Here is a 26,618-nt window from a genome sequence, read left to right as displayed (position 1 = left end):
GGTAGGGAGGGGATAGGTCAGTCCAGGGAAGACGGACAGGTCAAGGAGCTGGGATGAGGTTAGTAGGTAGATGGGGGTGCGGCTTGGGGTGGGAGGAAGGGATGGGTGAGAGGAAGAACAGGTTAGGGAGGCAGAGACAGGTTGGACTGGTTTTGGGATGCAGTGGGTGGGGGGGGAAGAGCTGGGCTGGTTGTGTGGACTGACCTATCCCCTCCCTACCTCCCCACCTATACTGTCTCCACCTATCTTCTTTACTCTCCATCTTCGGTCCGCCTCCCCCTCTCTCCCTATTTATTCCAGTTCCCTCCCCCCATCCCCCTCTCTGATGAAGGGTCTAGGCCCGAAACGTCAGCTTTTGTGCTCCTGAGATGCTGCTTGGCCTGCTGTGTTCGTCCAGCCTCACATTTTATTATCTTAACATCATGTACATCTTTCAGCCCAGCCTTTCCAGGCTCAGGCAATTCGTAAACTCCCCCACATGTTCTGCAATGCCCAGTGACTGTATTTTGAAAAAAAAGACTAGTTAACAAAAGCACCTCCTATCCCCCTCCACCCTAAATGGAGAAAAATATTCACCTTCCATTTTTGTAGCAGATTCCAGTCACCTAGCTCCCAGTCACAAACAGCCCAGCCACTGCAGGGTGGAATGAGTTTGAAAATGGGCCATTGACAAGGATGGCAACATTGCAGAACCTGAAGAGATGCATTTGAGGGGAAGTCGGAGCAGCTTTTCAGGGAGAAGGGCCAGAGGATAACGATGGTAGCTTGAGACAAAGAGAGAAGGGAGGACATGGACCAGCCAGACTGAATGGCCTCCTTTTTATACCGCGTATCTAGTGACACGCTTTTCTTTTTAAACTCATGCAACAGCCACTTGAAGGGACCCGGCACTAAATCTTGCTCGACGACAGGGCTCGGACAGAGCTGCCTTATTAACCCCTCAGTCACTGAAAAGTCACTGCCTGGTGTAATCCACAGTTTAAGGTGGAAGAAGCAACACCCATGGAATGCAGTTGTAAAACCAACGCTTAACCCTATCAACACTCACACTCTTCTAACCCCTACCCAGCCCGCTGTCGGACAGTTTAGGATAAAATTGTGCCCCACCCCACCACCAACCAGAGGATAAACTCAGTAGTCCAGCAGTTTCCTGTGCTTTGAAAGCCACACAGCCCTTTGTGTGAAGTGAGGTGTGTCTCTCTGCAGAATCTTTCTTCTGTGTTGCCGAATGCATGTCATACATGGTGCTGCTCACTGCCAGTTTTAAGGCTGTCCACCCCAATGCATTGCTGTGAGATCCCTGAATGTCAGGTGTTAGCAGCTCCTCCCTCCTCTCCAACCTACCTCACCGTCATGCCATCTTAACTAACCCCCTTTGTGTGCCACTGCTTTATCGACAGGGGCACCACAAAGGCCGCCGTTTCACATTCGATCAAGTGGAAAAATCTCGCGGGATACAATTTCCAGGCTATCTGGTGTCCTGGTCAACAATATTCCCCAGCATCAGTTTAACACAAAACAGGTGATCTGACCATTTCTGTAACTGTGAGAAAACTGGTTCTTGCATTACAACAACAGTGACACTTCGAATTAAACAAAAAACGTCACCAGTTGCAAAGTCACCTCAGAGGGGCCAGCAGCCACAACTGAAATGCAGTCCTTCCTGTCTCTGACGGTGCGGCTGGTTAAAGAGCTGTCCCTCACTAGAAATCACAGTAAGGAAGGATGTTAAATCACTCCTGTTTTACTGTTTTCCATTCCATAGAGGGCAGCATTAAGTATTTTTAAAACTTGTCCTGTTACTGCAGTTAGGTCTCACAATGTTAAAGACAGGAAGTCTGTTTGTGGTCAGTGGCTAGGATGGAGAGGAAACTGCCTTTGAAAATGTGGAGGTAAAACACTGCCCCAGTGTGGTCTGTGTTTCTATTTCCTTAGAGTTCTTCGAAATGCAAACGTAAATATAGGCAGTCCTGTTTCAATTCAACTGCACTTGTGGTGAGTTTACAGCCAAGGCTGTGTGTGCGTGTCTACGTCTGTGAGCGCGCGTGCGTGTGTTTACGTCTGTGTGTGTGTGCGTGGCGCACGTGCGTGTGTCTGTGTTTATGTCTCTGTGTGTGCTTATTTGTGTCAGTCAAGAAGGGACCTGATGCGGGCAGTGAGTGCAGATACAGAACAATGCAAGTTTCGTGGTACACCTCCTCCCTACAACCCCCGATCCCGTGCAATCAATCACGGACTAAACCAGAGGCCAGCAGAACCGTGGCTGAGTGTCCGTGAGGACAGCTGGATATCTCCACTCAGTCCTGGAGCCACTGTGAACCTGACCTGATGCTGTTCCAGCGCCAGGCAGGCTCGATGTGTTCCTCCTTTCCCCCGGCAGCTCTGCCTTATGACTCTGAATAAACTCACATGCCCTATCGTGGGAGGGGGAAGTGCTGTATAAATGAACCACATCCTGAGTTACCGGCAAAAAGAGGAACCAAGCTGGCTGGTGGGTTTATTTGTTGGGCGAGGCACCAGGCAGAGTGATACCCTTCCTGTGCCCTCAGCCATGGAGTGCTCCACCTGTAGGGCACAATGCCCTCCTTAGTGTGTTGGCACTTCCTCCGAAGGTACAAAGGAGGCAGATGCTCAGAGTGGTGGGCAGGGATACAGGCAGCCTGGGGTGCGCGATAGGTAGGTGTGGAGGGGATTTGGAAGAGAAATGTTCTGAACACGCCAGAGTCAGTGCTTATTCAGTGGCGCTGGAAAGAAACAATTCTTTTCTAAAATAAAGGCACATGCACCGTCACCATCTGGACCCAGAGATCCAGTGCCCTCTCCACCCCTCTCTTCCTCAGGAAAGCTACGACGTGGAGATACCAGTGCTGTGCGGGGGGACCATCATCGGAGGCAGAAACATGGACTTCAGCTTGGAGGACATAGCCGCTATCTCAGGGTCCTGACCTTCGTAGGTCTTGATGATACGAGCAAACTTCAGCACCCCTTTAAAAGACAAAGGAGACACAGGCGAATCATGGAGGAGCTGCAAACAGGTTTACAACAGCGAGTCACCTTGCAACAACAGAAAACTAGGGAGCTGCAATAATGCATTTCCAAAGAAGAGTCACATCTGACTCGAAATATCTGCTCCCAGACCAGCCTGAGTTTGCGCAGTGCCTATTTTGTACATCAGATTTCCAGCACCTGCAGTACTGTACTTTAGCGTAACAGCAGTGTTCAAGCTCAGGTGGCCATTCGGACCACCATGCCTGCGCTAGTCCTCCAATGAGCATCATTACCTAGTGTTAATCTCCTGCCTTCTCCCCATCCCCTTGCACATTACTTTTATTCCAATAATCCTTACATGCCTCTTGAATGTCTCAATCAAGCCTGCCTCTACCACACTTCCAGGAAGTTCATTCCATATCCTAACAATCTGCTGTGAAAAAATATTTTCTCAGTTTGCATTTACCTCTTCTGCAAATCACTTTAAATCTGACCCCCTCTGATTCATGATCCTTTTATGAGCCAGAACACTTTCTTCCTGACTACTCTATGCAGGCCTCTCATGATTTTGAAAACCTCTCTCACAACTCCTCCTTCTCTCCAGGGTGAACAGTCCCAACTTCTCCAATCTCTCTCCTCAGCTGAGATTTCTCAAAACTGGAATCATTCTTGTAAATCAACTGTGCACTGTCTCCAATGCATTCAAAGCTTTCCTATATAGAATGATACATACATTTTACGAAAATGGCCTTTATGGTAAAGAGATTGTGAGTTGGAGTATGGGCTTCTTGCAAGGATTGTACAGGGATTTGGTGAACCCAGGCCTGGAATACTGTTTTATTCCAGTTATAAGCTGAAATATACTCACACTGGAGGTGATCCTGCACAGGATCACTAGATTCATTCACAGGACGAGGGGGTTGATCCATGATGAGAGGTTGAATCGAATGGGCACATACTGTGGAGAGTTTGGGAGAATGAGAGGTGACCTCATTGAAACGCTGGGAAGTTGAAGCTTATCAGATCAAACACAATGTCATCAAACGGGGAGCACACGATGGGGCAAGTGGCCTACTTCTGCTCCTTTTTGACAAAAGCATTCAAGATTCTGAAGAGGCCTTGTCAATGCAGACACAGAGGTAGTTTCACTCACTGAGTATTTTAGGGGCAGAGGCTCGGGATTGTGAGGAGGTGGGTGATTTCGAGCATTTTGTCCTAAGGTGAAGAGAAATCTCATTGCTCAGAGGGTTCTGAATCTTTGGAATTCTCTACCTGAGAGGATTGTGGATGCCCCATCATTGAGTAAATTTAAGTCTGAAGCAGGCAGATATTCTGAGGAAATATGGTGAGTGAGCAGGAGAGTGGAATTAAGACAGATGATCAGCCAGGATCGTTTGGAAGGCCAGAACAGGCCTCAAGTCTGTATGCTTGTCTCATATCCTAACACACTGTGAGTTAAGGCTCATGTGATTCAAGCACGATAGGCTCTTTATAGCAGCTTAAAGGGTCAAATCAGGAGAACAGGGACAGTCAGTTCCTCTAAAGGGTGATTCGATCATGCTGGACAGATACTTTACAGCAGATCAAGAGGCACTATTAGCCTGGCTGAGGGTGGGGTGTGGTGGTACCCAGATCAAGGGCGGGGCTTGATCTCAAAGTAGAACTGGGCAGTTTGGGGCGACGTCTAGAGGCAACTGTTTAGACAAAGTTATGGGAGTGATGTGTTACTCTCTCACCAGGAAAAGGCAATGAATTATCACTCAGAGTACATATGATGGAGAACGGGAAGCAGGTGAATTCCCGTAGGCCACCAAAATGCCTGGGCAAAGTTGGTGAATGGGGCGATCAATCAGGGAAAGGTCAATCTTGTATATGTGAGAGAGACAGAGGACATGGGAAGCTTATTCCTCAGTCATAAACCCTGTGTCTCTCCCTCTCACAGTGTCCCAGCCACTGATTGTATGTCTCACCTACACTGGCTGCTGATAGGCTCGCTTGCAAACCTATTAGCACTGAGCATGGCGCAGAGCCGGCCTGTGATTGGAGGAACAGCTGCTGGGAAGGCATCCTATCATGCTATTGCTGGGATTCCAAGGGGTTTTCCTGGGGTCAAAACACCCAGGGGTAGCAGAGGAAGAACGAGGATTCAACAGTAGTGGATAGGGGCAAATTTCAAAGGAGACAGAAGAGTTTTAAACTTCTCAACAAAGGAATACTCACTGGGAGTACGGAGTAATGAGTTGCTGGAAAATTAATGTTGAATCTCTAGCTTAAGGCTGCATACGTTCAGGAACAACTGGATGGGAATACCATGTAATGGATGCTACTGTAATGAAAAACCATCTTAATTTAAATGTAAATCATCGGTTGAGTTCGGGTTGTAATAATTTCGTTAAAAATGCTCCATCTTCAAAGAAGTGCAATAATTAAGACTCCACCAAGACTGTAAAAAGTGTGTTTTGGATGGTAGCTTTTTTGCGCAGAAGTATTTTTGTCAGTTATTTGAAAAAACTGTTTTTGAGTACAATTGTCTTCTTAGAATCTTACAGTGCAGAAGGAAGTTATTTAATCCACTGTGTCTGTATCTGCTCTGGAAAGAGCTCCCCAGCTATTCCCATTCTCCAGCCTTATCTCCCGAGCCCTCCAAATTCATCATGTTCAAATATATATCCAGCTCTCTTTTGAAACTTCCAGTGGAATCAGCCTGCACCACTCTCCCAGGCAGCGCATTCAAAAATCCTAACAACTCCCCGAGTGAAGAAGTTTCTCCTTATCTCACTCTTAGCTCTCTTGCCGAAAGTCTTGAAATCGTGACCAGTCTTGTGTTGGTTTAAATTCTATCGTGCTGAGGAAATCAAAGCTTTCTTCCTTTGTTGTTAGTACTGGTCTCCTCCTTTTTGGGAGGACGTAAGCAGCTCAGAGGATATTTACTAGATTGCGGGCTGCCTTCAGGAGAGGCTGACCTTGTTCCAACTGGAGTTTAGAAGAGTGAAGGGTGGCTTGCTTGACAGGTACAAAATCCTGAAGAGCCTTGACAAGGTAGGGCTCGTGAGTCAGTTCAGAATTAAGGACTGTTTGAAAATTCTGGGATTGCCCTTTCAGGACAGAGACAGGGAGAATTTCTTTCTCCCAGGCTCCTGTGTAATTTGAAACACTCTGCCTCAGAAGGGGTGAAATCATTGAACATTTTTTAAAACAGAGGTGGAAAGCTTTGTGTAAGGATGTGAATAAAAGGTTATTGGGCACAGATAGGAATGTGGAATTTAAAACACCAACATGATCTTAATGAATGGCAGAGCAAGCTCAGGAGCCGAATGGCCTAATTCTGTTCCAAATTCCCAAGTGACACCACCGCCTGCAAGCTCTGCTTGATTTGGAAACATATCGCTGAATCTTTAGTTTCACTGAGTCAAAATCCTGGAATTTCCTCCTTATATATCCTGTGGGGCACCTTCACCACACTCGCTGCAGCATTTCACCACCAACTCTCGGGGAAATTAGGGATCAATAACAAAGGCTGGCCTGGTTAGCGATGCTCACAAACGATTAATAAAACCTATTTTTCTCCGATGTTTGCACACAGCCCCCAGGTTCAGCAAATAATTGAAGCACAGAATTTTACAGCAGGAGGCCATTGGCCCATCATGTCTATATCGGGTCCTGAAAGAGCTGCTCTGTTAGTCCTGGTCTCCAGTCCCATTTCTATAGCCCTCTAAATTAAACAATTTCAAATGCGTGTCTAGCTTTCTTTTGAAACCTTCTATGGAACCAGCCACCATCCCTCTTCCAGACAGTGCATTCCAAATCCTAACGACTCCGAGTGAAGTAGCTTCTCCTCATCTGACTCCTGGCTCTCTTGCTGACAATCGTGAAGTTGTGATCCCCAGTAAGTGACAGACCAGCTAGTAGAAGTGCTTTACCCTGTCAAAATTGTCATAATTTTGAACATCTCAATGAGATCACATCTGAATCTTCTCTGCTCTAAGGAGAAAAAGCCCAGCTTCTCAAATCTTTCCCTGTCTCTAAAATCTCGCATTGCTGGTGTCTTTTTAGTTACTCTCCTTGGCACTCTCTCTACGACTTTAAAATCCTTCCGTAAATAAGGTGCCTGGAACTGAACACAATACTCCAAATGTAGTCTGAGCAACGATTTGTCGAGGAGTAGCATCGCTCTGTTGCTTCTGTTCTCTAAGCTTCTATTTATAGACCCAAGGATCCTTTGGAACATGGTAAGAGGCAAATCATCCATTACGCAGTCCATTTGTGTTCGAGGCTGAATCCTTTGTCCCATTAAAACTTACCACAGGGCTCTTACCTCACAATCCACCTCAGGCTTAACCAGAGGAGAAGACATCCGGGTGGAAGGCCGTGTTGGTGGGCTCCACCAGGGCGGGAAAGCCCCAGGTTGTAGGGGCGGTTCCGAGGTCCCCTACATGAAGGGAGCTAGTGTACAGGTGGGGGAAGGCACCAACATGGAGTAAGAGGGTCTGCAGCAGTGAAGGCAGTCTGCAGCACAGGACAGCAGGGTCCATGAGAACAACAGAAAGGCCATTCAGGCCCTCCAGCCTGCTCCCCCGTTCCCGTAAGATCAGGGCTGCCCTGTCTGTAATCTGAAATCCACATTCCTGCCTACCCCTCAAAAAGAATCCATCTAGAGTTCCCTGAAAAATAGTCTACTCTACCAACCTTTCAGGAAGAAAGTGCCAAAGACTCATGGTACACTGAGAAGAATATTTGTCTTATCTGGTTAAAAAGAGCGACCACTGTTTTTTTTTAAACTCATGACACCACCTCTATGCTCTACCACAAAAGGAAACATCCTCTCCACATCTGCAATATAAAGATCATTGACCTTATATATCTAAAGCAAATCATTTCTCAGTCATCCAAACTCTAGCAGTATAAGCCCAGCCGCTCCAAACTTTCCTCATATCAAAACCCATCCATTACGTTTTAGTCCAGTAAACCATCTCTGAGCCATTACATAAGGAGACCTAAACTGTACACAGCATGGAGCTGGAGGTACATAGCAGGCCAGGCAGCATCAGAGGAGCAGGTAAGTTAACGTTTCGGGTCGGGACGCTTCTTCAGAAATCCGACCCGAAATGTCAACTTTCCTGCTCCTCTGATGCTGCCTGGCCTGCTGTGTTCCTCCAGTTGCACATGTGTTATCGCTGACTCCAGAACTAGCAGTTCTTATTATCAATACTGTACACAGTTCTCCAGATGTGGTCTCACCAGTCCCCTCTATAACTGAAGCATAATCTCCCCACATGGGATGTCCCCATCCCGGAGAGAGGCTCTGATTGGATTTCAACAGCTTGCGGACTTGCCTTCTCCATCGTTACTGAAGCCGTACGACTTGATAACGTCCTGTTGGATCTGGGTGGCCACAGGGAGCACAAACTGCAGCATCTTGCCCATGTCGTTACAGGCGTTGTCACGAGCCTCCTCCATCCTCATGGCATTCTCAGGGGAACTGAAAGCCTTGATCACTTCACCCAACACCACTGAGAAAAGGTGGCACAGAGAGGGAGGGAGAGGGGTGAATCAGTGTCAGTGTCACAGCAAGCACGGCCGATGCTAAGACTACCTCAGGCACGTCAACTGGAAATTCAGTCAGAGGGCTGTACAACACGAAAGCAGACCCTTCAGTCCAACACGTCCGTGCTGACTACAGATCCTAGATAAATCTAGTCCCATTTACCAGCATTTGGCCCGTTTTCCTAAACCCTTCCTATCCATGTCCCCATCCAGATGCCTTTTGAATGTTGTAATTGTACCAGCCTCCACCACTTTCTCTGGCAGCTCATTCCATACAACCACCCTCTGTGTGAAAATACTGCCCTTCAGCTCCCCTTTATATCTTTACCCTCTCACCTTAAACCTATGCCCCACTAGTTTTGGACTCGCCCTGCCCTGGGGAAATTATGAAATAGCAATGTATAACTGCTGCAGAAAAGACCTTGTCTACTCACCCTATCCATCCCCCTCTCTGATGAAGGGCCTAGGCCCGAAACGTCAGCTTTTGTGCTCCTGAGATGCTGCTGGGCCTGCTGTGTTCATCCAGCTCCACACTTTATTACCATGCCCCTCATAAACCTCTTTAAGGTCACCTCTCAGCCTCCGATGCTCCAGGTAAACTATTCCTCCTCTCCCTACATCTTAAACCCTCCAGCACCCCACTCCTCCAAAAGGCCCAGGCCTCCTCCAATAGCCCCAGGCCTCCTCCAATCCCTCCCCCCCAGGCCTCCTCCGATAGCCCCAGGCCTCCTCCAATCCCCCCCAGGCCTCCTCCAATAGCCCCAGGCCTCCTCCGATAGCCCCCCAGGCCTCCTCCAATCCCCCCCCCAGGCCTCCTCCAATCCCCCCCCAGGCCTCCTCCAATCCCCCCCCAGGCCTCCTCCAATACTCCCCAGGCCTCCTCCAAACCCCCCCCAGGCCTCTTCCAATCCCCCCCCAGGCCTCCTCCAATCCCCCCCCCCCAGGCCTCCTCCAATCCCCCCCCCCCAGGCCTCCTCCAATCCCCCCCCCCCCAGGCCTCCTCCAATCCCCCCCCCCCAGGCCTCCTCCAATCCCCCCCCCAGGCCTCCTCCGATAGCCCCAGGCCTCCTCCAATCCCCCCCCCCCCAGGCCTCCTCCAATCCCCCCCCCCCAGGCCTCCTCCAATCCCCCCCCCCCAGGCCTCCTCCAATCCCCCCCCCAGGCCTCCTCCGATAGCCCCAGGCCTCCTCCAATCCCCCCCCCCCAGGCCTCCTCCAATCCCCCCCCCCCCAGGCCTCCTCCAATCCCCCCCCCCCCAGGCCTCCTCCAATCCCCCCCCCCCCAGGCCTCCTCCAATCCCCCCCCCCCCAGGCCTCCTCCAATCCCCCCCCCCCCAGGCCTCCTCCAATCCCCCCCCCAGGCCTCCTCCGATAGCCCCAGGCCTCCTCCAATCCCCCCCCCCCCAGGCCTCCTCCAATCCCCCCCCCAGGCCTCCTCCGATAGCCCCAGGCCTCCTCCAATCCCCCCCCCCCCAGGCCTCCTCCAATCCCCCCCCCCCCAGGCCTCCTCCAATCCCCCCCCCCCAGGCCTCCTCCAATCCCCCCCCCCCCAGGCCTCCTCCAATCCCCCCCCCCAGGCCTCCTCCAATCCCCCCCCCCCAGGCCTCCTCCGATAGCCCCAGGCCTCCTCCAATCCCCCCCAGGCCTCCTCCGATAGCCCCAGGCCTCCTCCAATCCCCCCCCAGGCCTCCTCCGATAGCCCCAGGCCTCCTCCGATAGCCCCAGGCCTCCTCCAATCCCCCCCCCAGGCCTCCTCCAATCCCCCCCCAGGCCTCCTCCAATCCCCCCCCAGGCCTCCTCCGATACGCCCCAGGCCTCCTCCAATACGCCCCAGGCCTCCTCCAATACTCCCCAGGCCTCCTCCAATCCCCCCCAGGCCTCCTCCAAAAGCCCCAGGCCTCCTCCGATAGCCCCAGGCCTCCTCCAATACTCCCCAGGCCTCCTCCAATACTCCCCAGGCCTCCTCCAATCCCCCCCCCAGGCTTCCTCCAATCCCCCCCCCAGGCTTCCTCCAATCCCCCCCCCAGGCCTCCTCCAATACGCCCCAGGCCTCCTCCAATCCTCCCCAGGCCTCCTCCAATCCTCCCCAGGCCTCCTCCAATCCCCCCCCAGGCCTCCTCCGATACGCCCCAGGCCTCCTCCAATACTCCCCAGGCCTCCTCCAATCCCCCCCCCAGGCTTCCTCCAATCCCCCCCCCAGGCCTCCTCCAATCCCCCCCCCCAGGCCTCCTCCAATCCCCCCCCAGGCCTCCTCCAATCCCCCCCCCAGGCCTCCTCCAATCCTCCCCAGGCCTCCTCCAATCCTCCCCAGGCCTCCTCCAATACTCCCCAGGCCTCCTCCGATAGCCCCAGGCGTCCCTCTCTCACCTTTCGCCTGCTCCAGGCTCAGGCCGCCCGCCGGTTGTTGCTGCTGTTGAGGCGCCGCCGCTGCCGCCGCCATTGCAGCCTCTCCCCACCGGAGTTATCGAGCCCGAGGCCTCTCAGACACCGACCTGGGCCGTAGAAACCGAGGGGCAGAGGACCGGGCCTGCAGCCGAGGTGTCGGAGCGCCAACCGGTGGCCGGAGGACCGGGCCTGCAGCCGGCGTCTCGGAGCGCCACCCCGTGGCCGGAGGACCGGGCCTGCAGCCGGGGTCTCGGAGCGCCACCCCGTGGCCGGAGGACCGGGCCTGCAACCGGGGTCTCGGAGCGCCACCCCGTGGCCGGAGGACCGGGCCTGCAGCCGGGGTCTCGGAGCGCCACCCCGTGGCCGGAGGACCGGGCCTGCAACCGGGGTCTCGGAGTGCCACCCGGAGGCCAGGGAACTGATCGTACATACACCAGTATTCAGAGCGCCACCCTGAGGCCGGAGGACTAAACGCTCATTCGCGATCCGTGCGCTCTCACTGAGGATGAGAGCTCCCCCCCGAGGCTGGAGGACCAAACCCAAACCCTGAGATCTGAGCTTCTGTGGACTGGTGCTCCTGAACTGAGCTTCGCTGATATTTTTTCTCCACCTTTAACATCAGTTCATCAGTGTCTGTTTGCACCAGTTTAAGAAAGTGTTAGAGCATAAGTCGGTAGAGTTATACATTGCATTTCATAATTTTGTCTGCCCATGATTGGAACTGGTTTATTTGTAATTGAAGTTCTTGTTAAGTGCAGACCTGGTCAGTTTTCTCGGTTAATGTGAATCCGTTGGATAGATATATTGGGACTTTGAGTGCCTTAATTAAATCTTTAACACTTGTGATGAAGCACTTTCCCAACTGGGTCATCACACAATCCAAGATTGACCTCAAATTGTTTAGGTCTGAATAGTTCACTTGAAGAAGGACATGAGTGCCCTAGAGCAGGTGCAGAGAAGACTTTCTGATAGAAGCTAGGGTTCTTCTTCTGAAGAAGATTGGGGAGGTTAAACAAGGTGCACAGAAGATAATGACAGGTTTTGATCCGATAGACAAAGAAAAGCAGTGCCCAGGTTTTGTGCAAGAGAGATGGGGGCACATTTTTTTTTAGAATGAAGTGACAGTAATTACCTATTTCCCACTGCTGAGCAGGTTAATAGCAAGCAAAGATGATGAATCACCCCAAAAGAAAATTGGATGTTCATTTGCAGAAGTGATAGAGTGGGGGTGGGGGGTGGGGGAGAGGACTGACTGCATTGCTGGATGAACACAGCAGGCCAAGCAGCATCGTAGGAGCAGGAGAGCTGACATTTTGGGCCTAGACCCTTTCAGATTCTCCAGCATCTACAGTTCCTACTATGACTGCATTGCTGTTTAGAGACATGGCATGGACTTGATGGGCAAAATGGCCTTCTTCTGTAATGACTGCATCACTCTTTGGCTCTGAAAAGCGATAACTTTATTCGGATTTTAAACATTATGCAAAGCAGTTATCTGGCCCCATCCACCACTAATCCCTGTATTGGACCAATTGAACCAACTGGACAGTGATTTTTAGACAGAAACTGTTCAAGGGTCTTCCCCTTATAATAGGAAACATGGGCAACATGCAAGGACACAGACGGAAGAGAATTGCAGTACTGGGTAACAAAATAAGTAGCATGCATTTCATTGAACAAAAAAAACAATCGAACAATAGTAATGCAAATAGCAGGCCCAACTTGTCTTGTGGAGACTTAGCAGATAATCAATATAGTGAGATTGTAGACACTGGAGGCTTCATGTTGAATAGCATTGAAAAAAACAAAATTAAAATCTTCATTATTTTTAATACAAAATTTTAAGGTTCTGATCAATCTTTGGCTTTATTGTGTCTGAATGCTGTGCTGGATATAATGATGCTCTGGATTTGTGTCTGGCAGAGATTCAGCGAGGCCTGGAAGCCCATCATTCCTGAGAGAAGAGAAATTAAGAATTTGCATTCATTTTGCATTACTCAGCCTCAGTACATTCCCAAATTACATCTAGGGCAGCGCCACTTGAAGTGCAGTTCTGTTTGCACAGATCCAGCTCGGCAATGCGACAGAAAGCAAATAACCATTCATGATGGTGCTTCAGCGTTGGATGCTGGGCAGGGACACTAGGAGGAAGTCACCAGCTCTTCATCAAAACAGGGGACTGGGATCTTCTGCTTGCAACCGAGGGGATCTCCAGTTAACACATTCACTGAAAGATGGCACCTCCGACAACGTGGCCCCTATATCAGTGCACTGTGAGTGGTTAGCCTAGTTTGACGCTGTGGAGTAGGATGCAAACACACAACTCTCTGACCTAAGCAGGAGAGTGGGTAGCCCTAAGAGCTGTAGCGCACGTAGTAAACCGAGAGGGGGCCGAAGCGATTGGCAGCGACTTGGGTGAGCGATGGCATATGGCCGTGACTCAGTGCAATGCAGTCGATTGGATATTGAAAATTCACCAACAGCATGTGAGCTGGGGCGAGACCAACAGTAAGTTGGCACTCACTCTGCAGCACACCCCTCCCTCCCACCCCCCAAGTGTGAGGTTTTGAAGGCACAGACCTAGCTTCACTTCCATCAGATGGTCGCAAAGGAGGGAAGCGCCACACCAGCGGTGGGACGGGCACTCGACCTGTTGAGTCTTCCCGGGAATGTGGGCAATGGGTGCCCAAATGACAGGGCCAAAGATACCGGAGATATGGTGCTGGGATGTATGAATGGAGTGCAGCATAACCATAGGATATTGTAAGCATGGATACTGAAGGCAACCTAATTGGTGAGAGGAATGGAGAGGATGGTGTTGAAGTGGTAATCCGACTGGACCAGTAGCCCAGAACCCCGACGTCATTCCCAAATAGGGGTTCAAATCACACCAAGGCAAGTGGTCAATTTTTAATTCAATAAAGGAAATCTGGAATGAAAATTTCTGCACAATGGCAAGCATGTAACTATCACTGATTATGAAAAAAAAACCCATCTAGTTCACCTCACCTTTAGGGAGGGAAATCTGTCATCTTTACCTGGTCTGGCGATATTGGGTTGACTTTCCACAGCCCTCTAGGCTATCCGGGACTTTTTTTAAGGTTAATAAAAAAGGCCTAGCTAATGATGCCCACATCCTGTGACAAGCAAATAAAAAAGACCAAGGGGAATATGAAATAAATAAAAATTGCCTTGAGGATTAAAACGACCCACCTCTCGAATGACCTTTTCCACTGTTGAAGGAACATTCTCAGGATCCATTGGTCTCTTCTCCTCTAGATTCTCCAATGGTTTCCTTTATAAACAGATATTAGTTCAACTTATGGAAAGTGTCATTAAAGGATGGTTCGCTTGGCAGTACAGAGCTTGAATGTTGCTTTAAAAAAAGGCTACGCTCGAAAATTTCCATCTCTTCATTTGTCAGGACGCACACAAGAATGCCAAATTTATACAGCCTGTTGAAAGGTTGCTGATTGGTTGGCCACGATCAGAGTATCAACTTGCCAACCAATCGGTACCCTTTAGCAAGATAACAAAGTGTGAAGCTGAATGAACACAGCAGGCCAAGCAGAATCTCAGGAGCACAAAAGCTGAATTTTCGGGCCTTCTAGACCCTTCCGAAATGTCAGCTTTTGTGCTCCTGAGATGCTGCTTGGCCTGTTGTGTTCATCCAGCTCCACACTTTGTTATCTTGGATTCTCCAGCATCTGCAGTTCTCATTATCTCTGATCACAGTATCCTTTTGCAATGTGGTACAATTTATGAATGCCATACTGAAATTTGGCATTGTCATTTGGAAACTTTTGCCAGAATTTCACCCTTTCCCTCAGCCACGTGGAAGAACTATTGATGGCTCAGCCTCCAGAGAGAATGGGACACCCGTAACTCATCAGTTCTGAAGAAGTCACACCAGACTCAAAACATTAACTCTGCTTTTCTCTCTCTTCACAAATGCTGCCAGACCTGCTGAGTTTCTCCTGTGCTCTCTGTCTTTTTTTTCAGATTTCCAGCATCTGAGGTGTTTTGCCTTTATCATAGGATACTCAGGTTTCACAATGAACTGGCTGTTCTAGATGGTCCACCCTGAACAACAAGACTTTGAGTGAGCTGCAGTTGTAATGCGGGAGAGACGTGGCTGCATAAGAGAGCAGCATGATCCCAATAGTTGCATAGCTGAAGTCTCTGGGCACATTAAAGGCTAATACATTCAGCGTGGGAGCTGTGAGCTGACCCCACGGCCTGTTGCATCTTCAGAGGCATGAGTGAGAGTGTGGTGTCAAACCAGGTTGGGAGACAAGGACAGTGGAAATTGCCCCAAACGCCTACCCCCTCAACCCTACCCCATCCATCACCTCGAGAGAGATGCTGTATACATCAATCACACCCATCCATCTGGTCACAGTCAATGAATTTACCCTAGAGGGGTTTGGGCCTGGTATTGGCAAATGGGACTAGATTCATTTCGGATATCTGTTTGGTGTGGATGATTTGGACCGAAGGGCTTATTTCCGTGCTGCACATCTCCATGACCCTATGACCGTCTTATTGAAGATGTGGAAGGGGGAACCCACACAGTGCACAGTCTTCAGGACCTGAAATCAGCTGGGATGTCTGACTCTGAGTAAATCCTGGATAAACCACTAATCTGGGCTCACAGCTGAATTCTCTCGTACATGTTCATTTAATATGTTGTGCAAACAAGCTGAGAGAGGAGAAGGATTGTGATTCCTCAGAGGCAATTTTGACTTTTTTTTGATGCATTTAAGCCGATTGTACCAGGAGGTGATGGCCTGGTGGTATTGTCACGGGGCTGAGATGCAGGTAACATACTGGGGACGTAGGTTCGAATCCCACCGCAGCAGATGGAGGAATTTGAATTCAATAAATACCTGAAGTTAAGAGCTTAATGGGCATCATGTTGCTGATTGGGGGTGGCGGGGGGGGATATCCTATCTGGTTCAATAGTGGCCTTTAGAGAAGGAAACTGCCATCCTTCCCTGATCTGGGCAGCATGTGACTTCAGACCCACAGCAATGGTGGTTGACCCTTAACTGACCCCTGGGCAATGAGGGATGGGCAATAAGTGATGCCCTCTGTGAATGAATAAAAAAATTGTGATCCTGATGATTGCCGTCCTGGCGGAGAGCTGCTAAGTCAGCCTGGGTTCCAGCCCTTGACATCTTCAGATATTGTCAACAAATACCACATAAATCAAATACAATCTGTTCAAAGGAGGTCCACTTGTCTGATACCCAGGATAGGAGGGGGAAGATCACCTTCCAAAGATAGCTAGAGTCTTGCATCCACTGAAGTTTAGACCAATAAGGGGTGACCTTATTGGGACATAGAAAATTCCGAGTAGACTTGGCAAGATGGATGCTGAAAAGATGCCTCCCCTTGTGGGAGAGACTCGAAATGTTCAAAAAACATTTGAGAGGCAGATGAGGAGAATGATTTTTGCCTGAGAAAGTTGACAATCTTTGGAACTGTCTTCCTCAGAGAAAGAGAGCTAACAGCATGATTTTAGAAAACAAAGTGTAGAGCTGGATGAACACAGTAGGCCAAGCAGCATCAGAGGAGCAGGAAAGCTGACGTTTTGGGTCTGGACCCTTCTTCAGAAATGGGGAAGGGGATGGGGACTCTGAAATAAATTGAGACGGGGTGGGGGCGAATGGAAGGTGGATTAAGGAGCAGGTAGGTGGAGAGGAGACAGACAGGTCAAGGAAGTGGAGATGGAGCCAGTAAAAGTGAGTGTAGGTAGGGAGTTAGGATGGGGGTTGGTTGGTCAAAGGAAGACTGACAGGTCAAGGAGGCGGGGGTGAGGCTGGTAGGTAGGAGGTGGCAGTGGGGCTTGAGGTGGGAGGAGTGGATAAGTAGGAGAAAGGACGGACAGGTTAGCGAAGCGGGGACGAGCTGGGCTGGTTTTGGGATGCAGTTGGGGTGGGGACAGTTTGAAGCTGGTGAAGTCCATATTGATACCATTGGGCTGCAGGGTTCCCAAGTGGAATATGAGTTGCTGTTCCTGCAACCTTCGGGTGGCATCACTGTGGCACTGCAGGAGGCCCAGGATGGACATGTTGTCCAAGGAGTGGGAGGGGGAGTTGAAGTGGTTCGTGGCTGGGCGATGCAGTCGTTTTTTTTGAACCGAACACAGGTGCTCCACAAAATGGTCTCTGAGCCTCCGCTTGGTTTCCCCGATGTGGAGGAGGCCACATTCGGAACAGCAGATACAGTATACCACATTGGCAGATGTGCAGGTGAACATCTGTTTGATGTGGAAGGTTTTCTTGGAGACTGGGATGGGGATGAAGGACGAGATGTGGGGACAGGTGTGGCACTTCCTGTAGTTGCAGGGAAAAATGCCGGGTTTGGTGGGGTTGGAGGGGAGTGTGGAGTAGACAAGGGAGTCACGGAGAGGGTGGTCCCTCCGGAAAGCAGATAAGGGCGGGGAGGGAAAAATGTCTTTGGTGGTGGGGTCGGATTGCAGATGGCGGAAATGTCGGAGGATGATGTTTTGGATCCGGAGGTTGTTGGGGTGGTACTTGAGGACGAGGGGGATTCTGTTTTTGCTGTTATTGCGCAGAGTGGGTGTGAGGGATGATTTGCGGGAAATGCGAGAGATGCAGTCGGAGTGTTTTCAACCATTGTGGAGGGAAGTTGCGGTCCTTGAAAAACAAGTACATCTGAGATGTCCGGGAGTGGAATGTCTCATCTCAGGAGCAGATGCGGCGGAGACAAAGGAATTGGAAACAGGGGATGGCATTTTTGCAGGAAGGTGGGTGGGAGGTGCATTCTCGGTAGCTGTGGGAGTCGGTAGGCTTGAAATGGATATCGGTTTCCAGGTGGTTGCCAGAGACGGAACCAGAGAGGGCCAAGAAGGAGAGAGAGAGGTACCAGAGATGGTCCAAGTGAACTTAAGTTTGGGGTGGAAGGTGTTACTGAAGTAGATGAACTGTTCGAGCTCCTCTTGGGAGCACAAGGCGGTGCCGATACAGTCATCGACATAACAGAGGAAGAGGTGGGGTTTAGGGCCAGTGTAGGTGCGGAAGAGGGACTGTTCCACGTAACCTACAAAGAAGCAGGCATAGCTTAGGCCCAAGGGGGTACCCATGGCCACCCGCTTTGTCTGTAGGAAGTGGGAAGAGTTGAAGGAGAAGTTGTTAAGGATGAGGACGAGTTCGGCGAAGTGGACAAGGGTGTCAGTGGAGGGGTCTGGTCAGGCCTGCGGGCCGGGAAGAAGTGGAGGGCCTTTAGGCCATCTGCATGAGGAATGCAAGTGTATAGGGACTGGACGTCCATGGTGAAGATGAGGTGTTGGGGACCAGGGAATCAGAAGTTTTGTTGGAGGTGGAGGGCGTGGGCGGTGTCACAGACGTAGGTATGGGGTTCCTGGACCAGGCGGGAGAAAATGGAGTTGAGATTATAGAATTGTGTTTGTGTGCGATTGGCTCTTGGCTAACAAGAGAATGAAAGGTTAATAGGGGAGGGGAGGCGTTAGATGGGAATGACGGTAGATACTTGATGGGCTGAAGGGTCTGTTCTGCGTTTTGTGATTCCACATCTGTTGAAATCAAAATCCAAACAGCCCCAATTTTATTGAACCTAAAGGAGTCAAATGATTCATTCACAGTTCTCTTCTCCACAGTACAGAAAAGGCCTTTTGGCCCATTAAGCCTGTCCCATCATTCCCATCTTAACCCCCTTCATTGACTTTTGACTCCTTTGTTAGGTCCAAATCCAGCCACGACAGATGGGGAGATTCAAGTGCAAAAGTAATTTAGAGTTAAGAATCTAATTGACCTTTGTCAATTGGCAGGAAAAGCCCCACTGGTTCACGAATGCCCTTAAGGGAATGGAGTCTACCATCTTTACCTGGTCTGGCCTACATGTGACTCCAGACCCACAGCAATGTGTTTGACTCTTAACTGCCTTCTGGGCAATTCGGGATGGGCAATAAATGCTGGTCTAGTCAGTGATGCCCGCATCCCATGAATGAATTTTTGAGGAAATGAGAATACAGACAAGATGGTCACAAACATATGAACTAGGAGCAGTGGCCATTTGGCCTCAGAGTTCTGAGGGAGGGTCACTGGACCCGAAACATTAACTTTGATTTCTTTTACTGCCAGACCAGCAGAGATTTTCCAGCAATTTCTGTTTTTTTTTGTCTCTTGTGTATGCTCGGAACATCCCATTGGGTTCATTGGCATTTGGCGGTGATTGTAAGAGGGGAGGCTTAATGGGTTCGCACAGCTGCCTCACAGCGCCAGGGACCTGGGTTCAATTCCACCCTCGAGCGACTGTCTGTGGAGTTTGCACATTCTCCCCATGTCTGCGTGGGTTTCCTCCAGGTGCTCCGATTTCCTCCCACAGTCCAAAGATGTGCAGGCTAGGTGGATCGGCCATGCTAAATTACCCATAGTGTTCATGGATGTGTAGATTGGGTGGTTTATAGGGGGATGGATCTGGGTGGGATGCTCTGAGGGTCAGTATGGACTTATTGGGCCAAAGGGCCTGTTTCCACATTGTAGGGATTCTCCGATTCTAATAACATCTTTGCTTGCTTGATGTCCGTGGACTGAAGAGTGTCCATTTTTCATACCAACAGAACAGAAGGGTGGTCAAACAGCTAGGTTTGAAGGGAGGAGGAAGGAGAGCTACCAAGTCAGGAAGGCTGAGAGACAGAATCCTGGACATTAGGGAATCAGTGGGTGAGAGCACACCCTCTGGTGAAGGAACTGTAAAAATCATGACAGACCAGAGTTGGGGAAGCAAAGAGATCTCAGAAAATTGTGGGGCTCACAGCAAATTGTCGAGACAGGGATGGGGTGAGGATATGGATTGATATGAATAAAAGGTCCAGAACCTCAAAGCAGTCTTTGGCTACTATTTTAGATCAGTTGTTACAGCACTAACATAGGTCTCAACATTGTAATAATTGTTAGCTCCAAAATGGGAGTTGCCTCAAGGACTGAATGATCAGCTGTATGATTATACTCCAGGCAGGGAGTGGAAGGGAAGCAGTTGCACAGTAGTAATGTTACTAGACTTGGAATCCTAAAACCCAGACCAACAGGCTGCGAGAAAAAATGGGTCAAAACCCACTGCAGCATCTGAAGGAATTTATATTTGACTGAAGCTGCAATGAAATGCCAGTCTCAGTCGAAATGATCATAATAATCTACAGCAACGTCATCGATCCTCTGGTTCACTAATGTCCCTCAGAGGACAAAAGCAGCTGTCTTCACCCAGTCTAGCTGTCCCAAACTCATGAAGATAACTCTGAGGTAGCCTTTAAGAGAAATTCAGAGTGAGCAATAAATGCCAGTGATGCTCACATTTGGAGAATAAATTTTAAAACTCGACAAGGCATATTAAAACCATGCGGGGAATGGTTGAGGTGAGCAGATAGATGGAACGAAGAGGTGTCTAGGACCATAAGGAGTCACTGACAAGGTTAGACGAGAAAATTTTGTGCTCAGCACAAACAACAGGGTGTGCCAGATGGACTGAATGGCCTTTCTCTGCACAGTAAAATGCTACGCAATTCTGTGCCAGCTTTGAGGCGAGGTCGGTGTGATGCTTACTGCTGCATAAATATGAATGGTTGACTCACTTCTCTGTCTTCTTCCTGTAGTAGCACAGGTAATATGCCATGCTAGTGAAGAAAGCCACAGCCATCAATGTCATTAGGATTCCAATAACCATGGCAGCCCTGTTCGTGGCTATAGGCTGTCCATGATGATCTGTAAAATACGTGATGGCAAGTTATAACGAGTCAGACAGATAAAGGAGGGTTGCAGGAAATTAACCTGCTCAACGGGTGCACTGTTAAAGCTTCTTGTTCTTACCATTAAAACCACTCCCGCGGCCTTGCTCCTCACTGCTCCTATGTCTGACCTCTTCCAGTTGAACACAACCCACCCCCGTCCAACACTTTGTATCTCCCTTCACCCCTCCCCCATTAGCAGCCATGCCTTCAACATCCCTGCAGTCCACACTCTGTTATTCCCAAACTAAACCTATTCATCTCTCATTTACTTCTTCAAGACCATAGTTCTTTCCGGAATTTCTTTCTCTATTGGCTTGCTGTGATACTTGCTTGTTGTCAGTATCCTGGGATTATTCTTCGATAAGCCATTGAGAGGCAATTATGAGTCCTCAGATGGTAAATGATGGGAGACTCTTGGACATTGAAGGTACATGATAGCCAGTGAATGACAAGATACAGCAAATATAAATGGTACAGACTTGCCTTGATGAGCAATAACAGTGATTTAAGTTATTTGATGCACGTATATTTTAATATCATTTGTTCTGAGTTTGGATTTTGGAATTTTGAACAAGTTGCAAATGGGTTTTCTGTGTGTCTGAAGGGGATAAATGATTATATTGCAAGTACTTTTGAGGCCATGGTGATGTCTTTTTGCGAAATAAAATCTGATAGAGAGATAGTTTTGGAGTAATGGGTCTTTGTTTATATTGGGAAAGTTTATGAGTGAACTATGTAAACAGCGAAACATTGTAATGCATTGTAAGCTTTCAGAGAGAATATTCTGGATTTTTTTTTGCTTGCATTGACACATGGATGCACTACACTGCTTCAAATTATGCGTGCATAGATTTCTGGGGGATATGGTGGGATGGAGAGAGGAAGAGGTAAAGAGGACCCAGCAGGAGGAAGGAAGCTGGGAAAGAACTGCACTGGGGCTGGGGTCAGGGTGGGGGGAGGAGGGAAATGGGGTGAAAAACAGAACTGGGAAGGGTATGGGGAGAAAGCCAGGGTGGGGGTGGGGAAAAGAGCAGGTGTGGGGGAGAGGACAGCTGGAAGTGTGGGGGAGATAGAGAGCAGACAAGTGCGGGTGGGGGGGAGGGTTAAGAGAGCACATGGAGGCATGGAAGGGAGATGGGGTGGTATCTCCTGTCTCCTCGGCCTTCCTTGTGCCACCCACTCCTGTGTCCTGGTCTGTCCATGCACCAACTCCTCCTGAGTCCTGGGTTCTCCTTGGCGACCCTGCACCCTTGGATCCCATGCCCTCCACCCTTCACACTCTGGGTGTCCTGCACCATCCTGCAGGCATATCCCTCACCCACAACTAACCCTTGCTTCAAAACCACAGGTGCTTCCCTGCAGTTATTGGTGTCAGCAAACACTGTCTTTATTTGGTTGGTGGAAACACCCTTAGCTAACGGGGAAAAATATTTTCAACTGGGGCATTTCTTCAAAAGGCTGAAACTGAATATGAGGCAGGGAGGGGAAAATTTAGAATTGTCAATAACAAGTTACCTCAGTGTAAAGTGGTTAAAAGTTCTAGACCTGAAGTGTTTGATTAAAACTTTGAAGGAGCTATGTGAAGCCGAGAAAGTCTAAGCTCAGTTACATGACAAACCAAAGTCTTATCAGGTTACCAAGAATTGAAGCCACAGCTAAGTGTGTGGTAGAAAAGAGATGTCTCTCTGCTGTTCAAGTATTGTAAAGGAATGCTTTTAGTCCTGATGGGTTTGTATTTTAGTCTGTATTTCAAAATTGTTAAACGCATGATCAATGCAAATAGCTTGATTTATTCAATTTTATCTTAATTTATTGTGTGCAATAAAATTCTGTTTTATTGCTGAACCTGAGTCTGGAGCATTGAATTGTGTTTCAGTGAGAAACTACCTCGTGAAAATTAACAAAAATGTGATCCATCTATTTCAGTCTGGGATCTGACTTATCCAGACATAATGTAAGCTGGGATCACAATAGCAACAGGAAATAAGAGAATTTGCAATAAAGGACAATGGGTTATGAGCTAAGCAATGGGAAACTGATGTACAATGGAATATAGAAGACCACCAACTGGGGATAATAATTTATTGGGTGTACACGATATGACAGAGTGACGTAGAAATGCAACGAAGTGGCATTTATTGGGATAGAGAAAGAAGGTGAGTGAGGTGCAATGGGACTTTGAGGATGGCCAATTGGGTAGAGTGGGATATGGGGGAACAAAGTGGGCTGCAGTTATCACCCAATAGGGTAGAGTGGAATAGAGAAGGAACAAAGTGGGGTGCAGTGGGATTTGGAGCACACCATATCAGATAGAGTTTGACAGAGAAAGCGCAAAGTGTGAATTACATTTACTTAGCTGCACATCTGGCGTGGATGTAATAAAAACCACATCACAGAAATGATAGGTTAGAAAGTTCCTGTGAGTGAATGACATGGACAAGGGGAGGTCATTTGACAGCCTACAGTTGGCAAGCAGGTTAAAGCCTCTGTTAAAATGGCAAAGCCTGGCTGCTTTAAAATCTTTTCTGTCAACCTCACTCTCACTGAATATGTCAGTGCCCTGGTCAGATTCAACTGGACAGTGGATGTCCAGCACCGAGCTGGCAACAAGGTTCATACCTGCTGAGTGGCTCTCTTCAGCAATCGCTGGAAACGCTGTTCAAGAAGAAAATGGTAAAAATGTTAGAACAAAAGCTTTTACAACTGCCCCCTCTCCCACCACCACCACCCTCCACACACATTTGAAGCTGCCTTACTTTAGTTCTTACCCCATCCTTCTTTCCTCAGCCTTATCAGGGTGTCAGCTACATGGCTTGTTGGGTAACATTCTCATGTCCGTGGGTTCACATCCCACTTCAGTGTCTAGGCACTGGACTGAATGCAGACTTTCAGGCTGGATGTTAGCAACGGGGTCCCCATCTCTTCCCCAAGTTGTTGTAAATGGTCTCACAGGGGAGCTTTACTCTGTGTCCTGGCCAATATTCATCCCTTCACCAATGCCTCTGAAACATGGTCTGTTCCTTAGGTCACTGTGGCTGGTGGGATCTCTCAGTGCACAGTTTGTCCGCTGTTTCTCTTATGGCTCAGCAGTAATTACACTTCAGAAGAAAACCTTCAATGGCTACAAAACAATGTTGGAAACTTCCCGGGGCTGTGAAAGTTAATACTGAAATTCAATTATCTATTCGTGGCATTTTTCCTGCTGAATATTTGTCTCCTGCTTTATCCTTGACACCTGAAGGTGCTGTCTCTGTCAGCTCTCACTTCACAGGACGCCAACTCGTACCTTCTATCACTAGATGTTCCCCATTCGTTATTTAGCCTGATGTTCATCACAGACCATGCCAACCCACATCTCCCTCTCCACAAATCTACACCCACCAGGGCTCACTGTTTAAAAATAATGGGTTCATGCTTTTTGTATCAGAGACGAGAGCAAATTCTTCTCTCACAGGGGGCTGGGAATCTTTGGAGCTCTCTTCCTCCAAAGACAATGGAAACAGTCCACTGTTTAAGGCAGAGGTAAGACAAATTCTTCATAAACAAGCGGTGAAAGGCTACCAGCAGTAGACAGGAATATGGTATAATCAGAGCAGCCACGACATTATTGAATGGTCAAACAAGCACAAGGAGCCATGTGGCCTAACCGTACAAAGTTTTGAAAGACTAAATAGAACTGCAGAATGATACATACGGAAAGAAACCACTCGGCCCATTTTGCCTACGCCAACCCCAAGACACTTGGAACCCCTTTCTAATCCTATCTTCCCGCATGCGGCCCATAGCCCTGTACCTTAAGGAGCAGATCCAGGTACATTTTTAAACAGTGCCCCCCACCAAAACTCAGGCAGTCAATTTCAGGCAGCCCACCACCCTCTGCATAAAAAAAATCTTCCTCACATCCCTCTAATCTTGCTGCCACTTAGCTTGAATCTATAGCCCCTGGTTTTTGAACTCTCTGCTAGGGGAAACAGGTGCCTCCTGTTTATCTCTGCGCCTCACAATTTTGTTCATCTCTCCATGTTGCCCCCCACCCCCACCCTTCTCTGTCCCAAGGAAAACAACGCCAACCTCTCCAACCTCACCCTATAGCTACAACTCTCCAGCCCTGGAAACATTCTAGTCTACCTTCTCTGCACTCTCTCCAGAGAAATTACATCTTTCCTGTAACATGGTGACTAGAACTACAAACAATACTCCAGATGTGGCCTCACCAGCATCTTACATTAATTCTAACATGTCTGGATAGACTGAATGTTGGGTGGACCAATGTCACAGTCTCTGGATATGGGGTAGGTCATCTTGAGCTGACATGAAGAGAAACTTCGTTCACCCAAAGGGTCTGGAAGTTCTGTGCAGAGTTTTGGTCGCAGGACTAAAATTAATTAAAGACATACTTACATTGGAGGTTGTACAGCAGAGATTCACTAAACTAATCTCTGGGATGAGGAGGTTGTCCTGTGATGGGAAGCTGAGAAAACTGTGTCTATAGCCCCTGGAGTTTAGAAGAATGAGAGGTGGCCTTATTGAGACAATGCAAACGCTGTCAGGATCGATACTGAGTAATTGTCTCCTTTACTCACCTCATTGGCTGGGGAATCTAAAACACAACCGCGGGATGAGAGCCTGATCCTTGAGGAATGAGTGAAGAGAAATCTCTTCACTCTCAGTATTGTGAATCTTTGGATTTTGGATCTCAGGGACTCGTGGAGGTTCCGTTGCTCAGTCGATTTAAGGCAGAAACAGGCATATTTTTGGTCCCTCAGGGAATCAAAGAATGCGGAGAGCTGGTGGGAAAGTAGGTCTGAAGCCCAAGATCAGCCATGTTCATATTGAATGACAGAAGATGCTCAATGAACTGAATGGCCTATTCCTGCTCCTATGTATTGCGAGAAACTTTCAGAAGGGAATTCGATAAATGCAAAATTAAATAAAGATAAATAACAAAATATTTTCTGGACCAAGGGGAAAGGACAGGGGAGCTGAATTAATTGGATGCTGCATTCCGGGGTCTGATTTAGACGGACTTAATAGCGTTCTTCTGTGATGAAATAATTCAGGATGAAGAGGAAGGGAAATCATAGAATTCTTACGAATATGGAAATGAGCCATTCAGCTCCATCGACCATCTGAAGAGCATCCGATCCAGACGTATATCCCCCTGCCCTATCCCTGTAACCTTGCATTCCCATGGCCAATCCACCTAGATTGCACGTCCCTGGACACTATGGGCAATTTAGCATGGCCAATCCACCTAGCCTGCGCATCATTGTGGGAGGAAACCAGAGCACCCGCAGGAAACTCATACAGACACGGGGAGGACATGAGGGGAGGCAATGGCCTAGTGGCATTATCGCTGGACTGTTAATCGAGAGATCCAGATAATGAATAAAGGAAAAATAACATGCGACCGAATCTGGAATCGAACCCGTGTCCCGAGAGCCATGACGCAGCAGTGCTAATTACTGAGTCACCTTGCCACCCCATGGTGTAGTATCTTCAGCACCATGCACAGACCTGGGCACAGAGATAAACTTGGGCTGTGTTATACATCTCCAACCAATGCTCCAATTTCACACCCCAAGTTTATCTCTGTGCCCAGGTCTGTGCATGGTGCTGAAGATACTACACCATGGGGTGGCAAGGTGACTCAGTAATTAGCACTGCTGCGTCATGGCTCTCAGGACACGGGTTCGATTCCAGATTCGGTCGCATGTTATTTTTCCTTTATTCATTAACGGGATGAGGGAGTCTCTGGCCAGGCAGCATTCATTGCCCATCCCTAATTGCCCAGACGGCAGTTAAGAATCAACCACATTGCTGTGGGTCTGGAGTCACATGTACACCAGACCAGGTAAGGATGGCAGTTTACTTCCCTTAAGGGCATTAGTGAACCAGATGGGTTTTTCCTGACAAGTGACAATGGATTC

General features: G+C 48.8%; 2 protein-coding genes across 4 annotated transcripts in view; both read right to left on the bottom strand.

Moving 5' to 3' along the window:
• Positions 1 to 365: 365 nt before the first annotated feature.
• On the bottom strand, positions 366 to 11,092 carry grcc10 (gene rich cluster, C10 gene). The gene is made up of 3 exons (XM_048520246.2): positions 10,899 to 11,092; positions 8,322 to 8,498; positions 366 to 2,985 (listed from the first exon to the last, which is right to left on the bottom strand). The coding sequence occupies exons 1-3, from the start codon at positions 10,969 to 10,971 to the stop codon at positions 2,846 to 2,848; spliced, it is 390 nt and encodes a 129-aa protein (XP_048376203.1). The 5' UTR covers positions 10,972 to 11,092; the 3' UTR covers positions 366 to 2,845.
• A 1,267-nt stretch (positions 11,093 to 12,359) lies between these two features.
• LOC125446581 (CD166 antigen-like) overlaps positions 12,360 to 26,618 on the bottom strand; it is a 57,202-nt gene continuing 42,943 nt past the window's right edge. For 2 of the 3 annotated variants that reach the window (XM_048520263.2, XM_048520266.2), the window contains exons 10-13: positions 23,308 to 23,343; positions 20,533 to 20,662; positions 14,130 to 14,211; positions 12,727 to 12,870 (exon numbers count right to left, since the gene is read on the bottom strand). In XM_048520263.2, coding sequence (XP_048376220.1) covers positions 12,865 to 12,870; positions 14,130 to 14,211; positions 20,533 to 20,662; positions 23,308 to 23,343 — 254 coding nt within the window. In that variant the 3' untranslated portion in view covers positions 12,727 to 12,864. Of the gene's footprint in view, positions 12,871 to 14,129; positions 14,212 to 20,532; positions 20,663 to 23,307; positions 23,344 to 26,618 lie in introns of all 3 variants that reach the window. The other variant, XM_048520265.2, reaches the window with a different exon arrangement.

The sequence above is a fragment of the Stegostoma tigrinum genome, chromosome 34, assembly GCF_030684315.1.
Source record: "Stegostoma tigrinum isolate sSteTig4 chromosome 34, sSteTig4.hap1, whole genome shotgun sequence".
NCBI classification, from domain to species: Eukaryota; Metazoa; Chordata; class Chondrichthyes; order Orectolobiformes; family Stegostomatidae; genus Stegostoma; species Stegostoma tigrinum.
Note: the sequence above shows the minus strand (reverse complement) of the source record. Positions and strands in the feature narration are given on the sequence as shown.

Bases quoted from the DNA above. Each gene is read 5' to 3' on its own strand.
- grcc10 (XM_048520246.2), bottom strand. From the start codon at position 10,971: ATGGCGGCGGCAGCGGCGGCGCCTCAACAGCAGCAACAACCGGCGGGC. The intron at 8,499-10,898 runs GTGAGAGAGGGA...ACCTTTTCTCAG, and splicing joins GAGCCTGGAGCAGGCGAAAG to TGGTGTTGGGTGAAGTGATC. The intron at 2,986-8,321 runs GCAAGTCCGCAA...TGTCTTTTAAAG, and splicing joins CTTCAGTAACGATGGAGAAG to GGGTGCTGAAGTTTGCTCGT.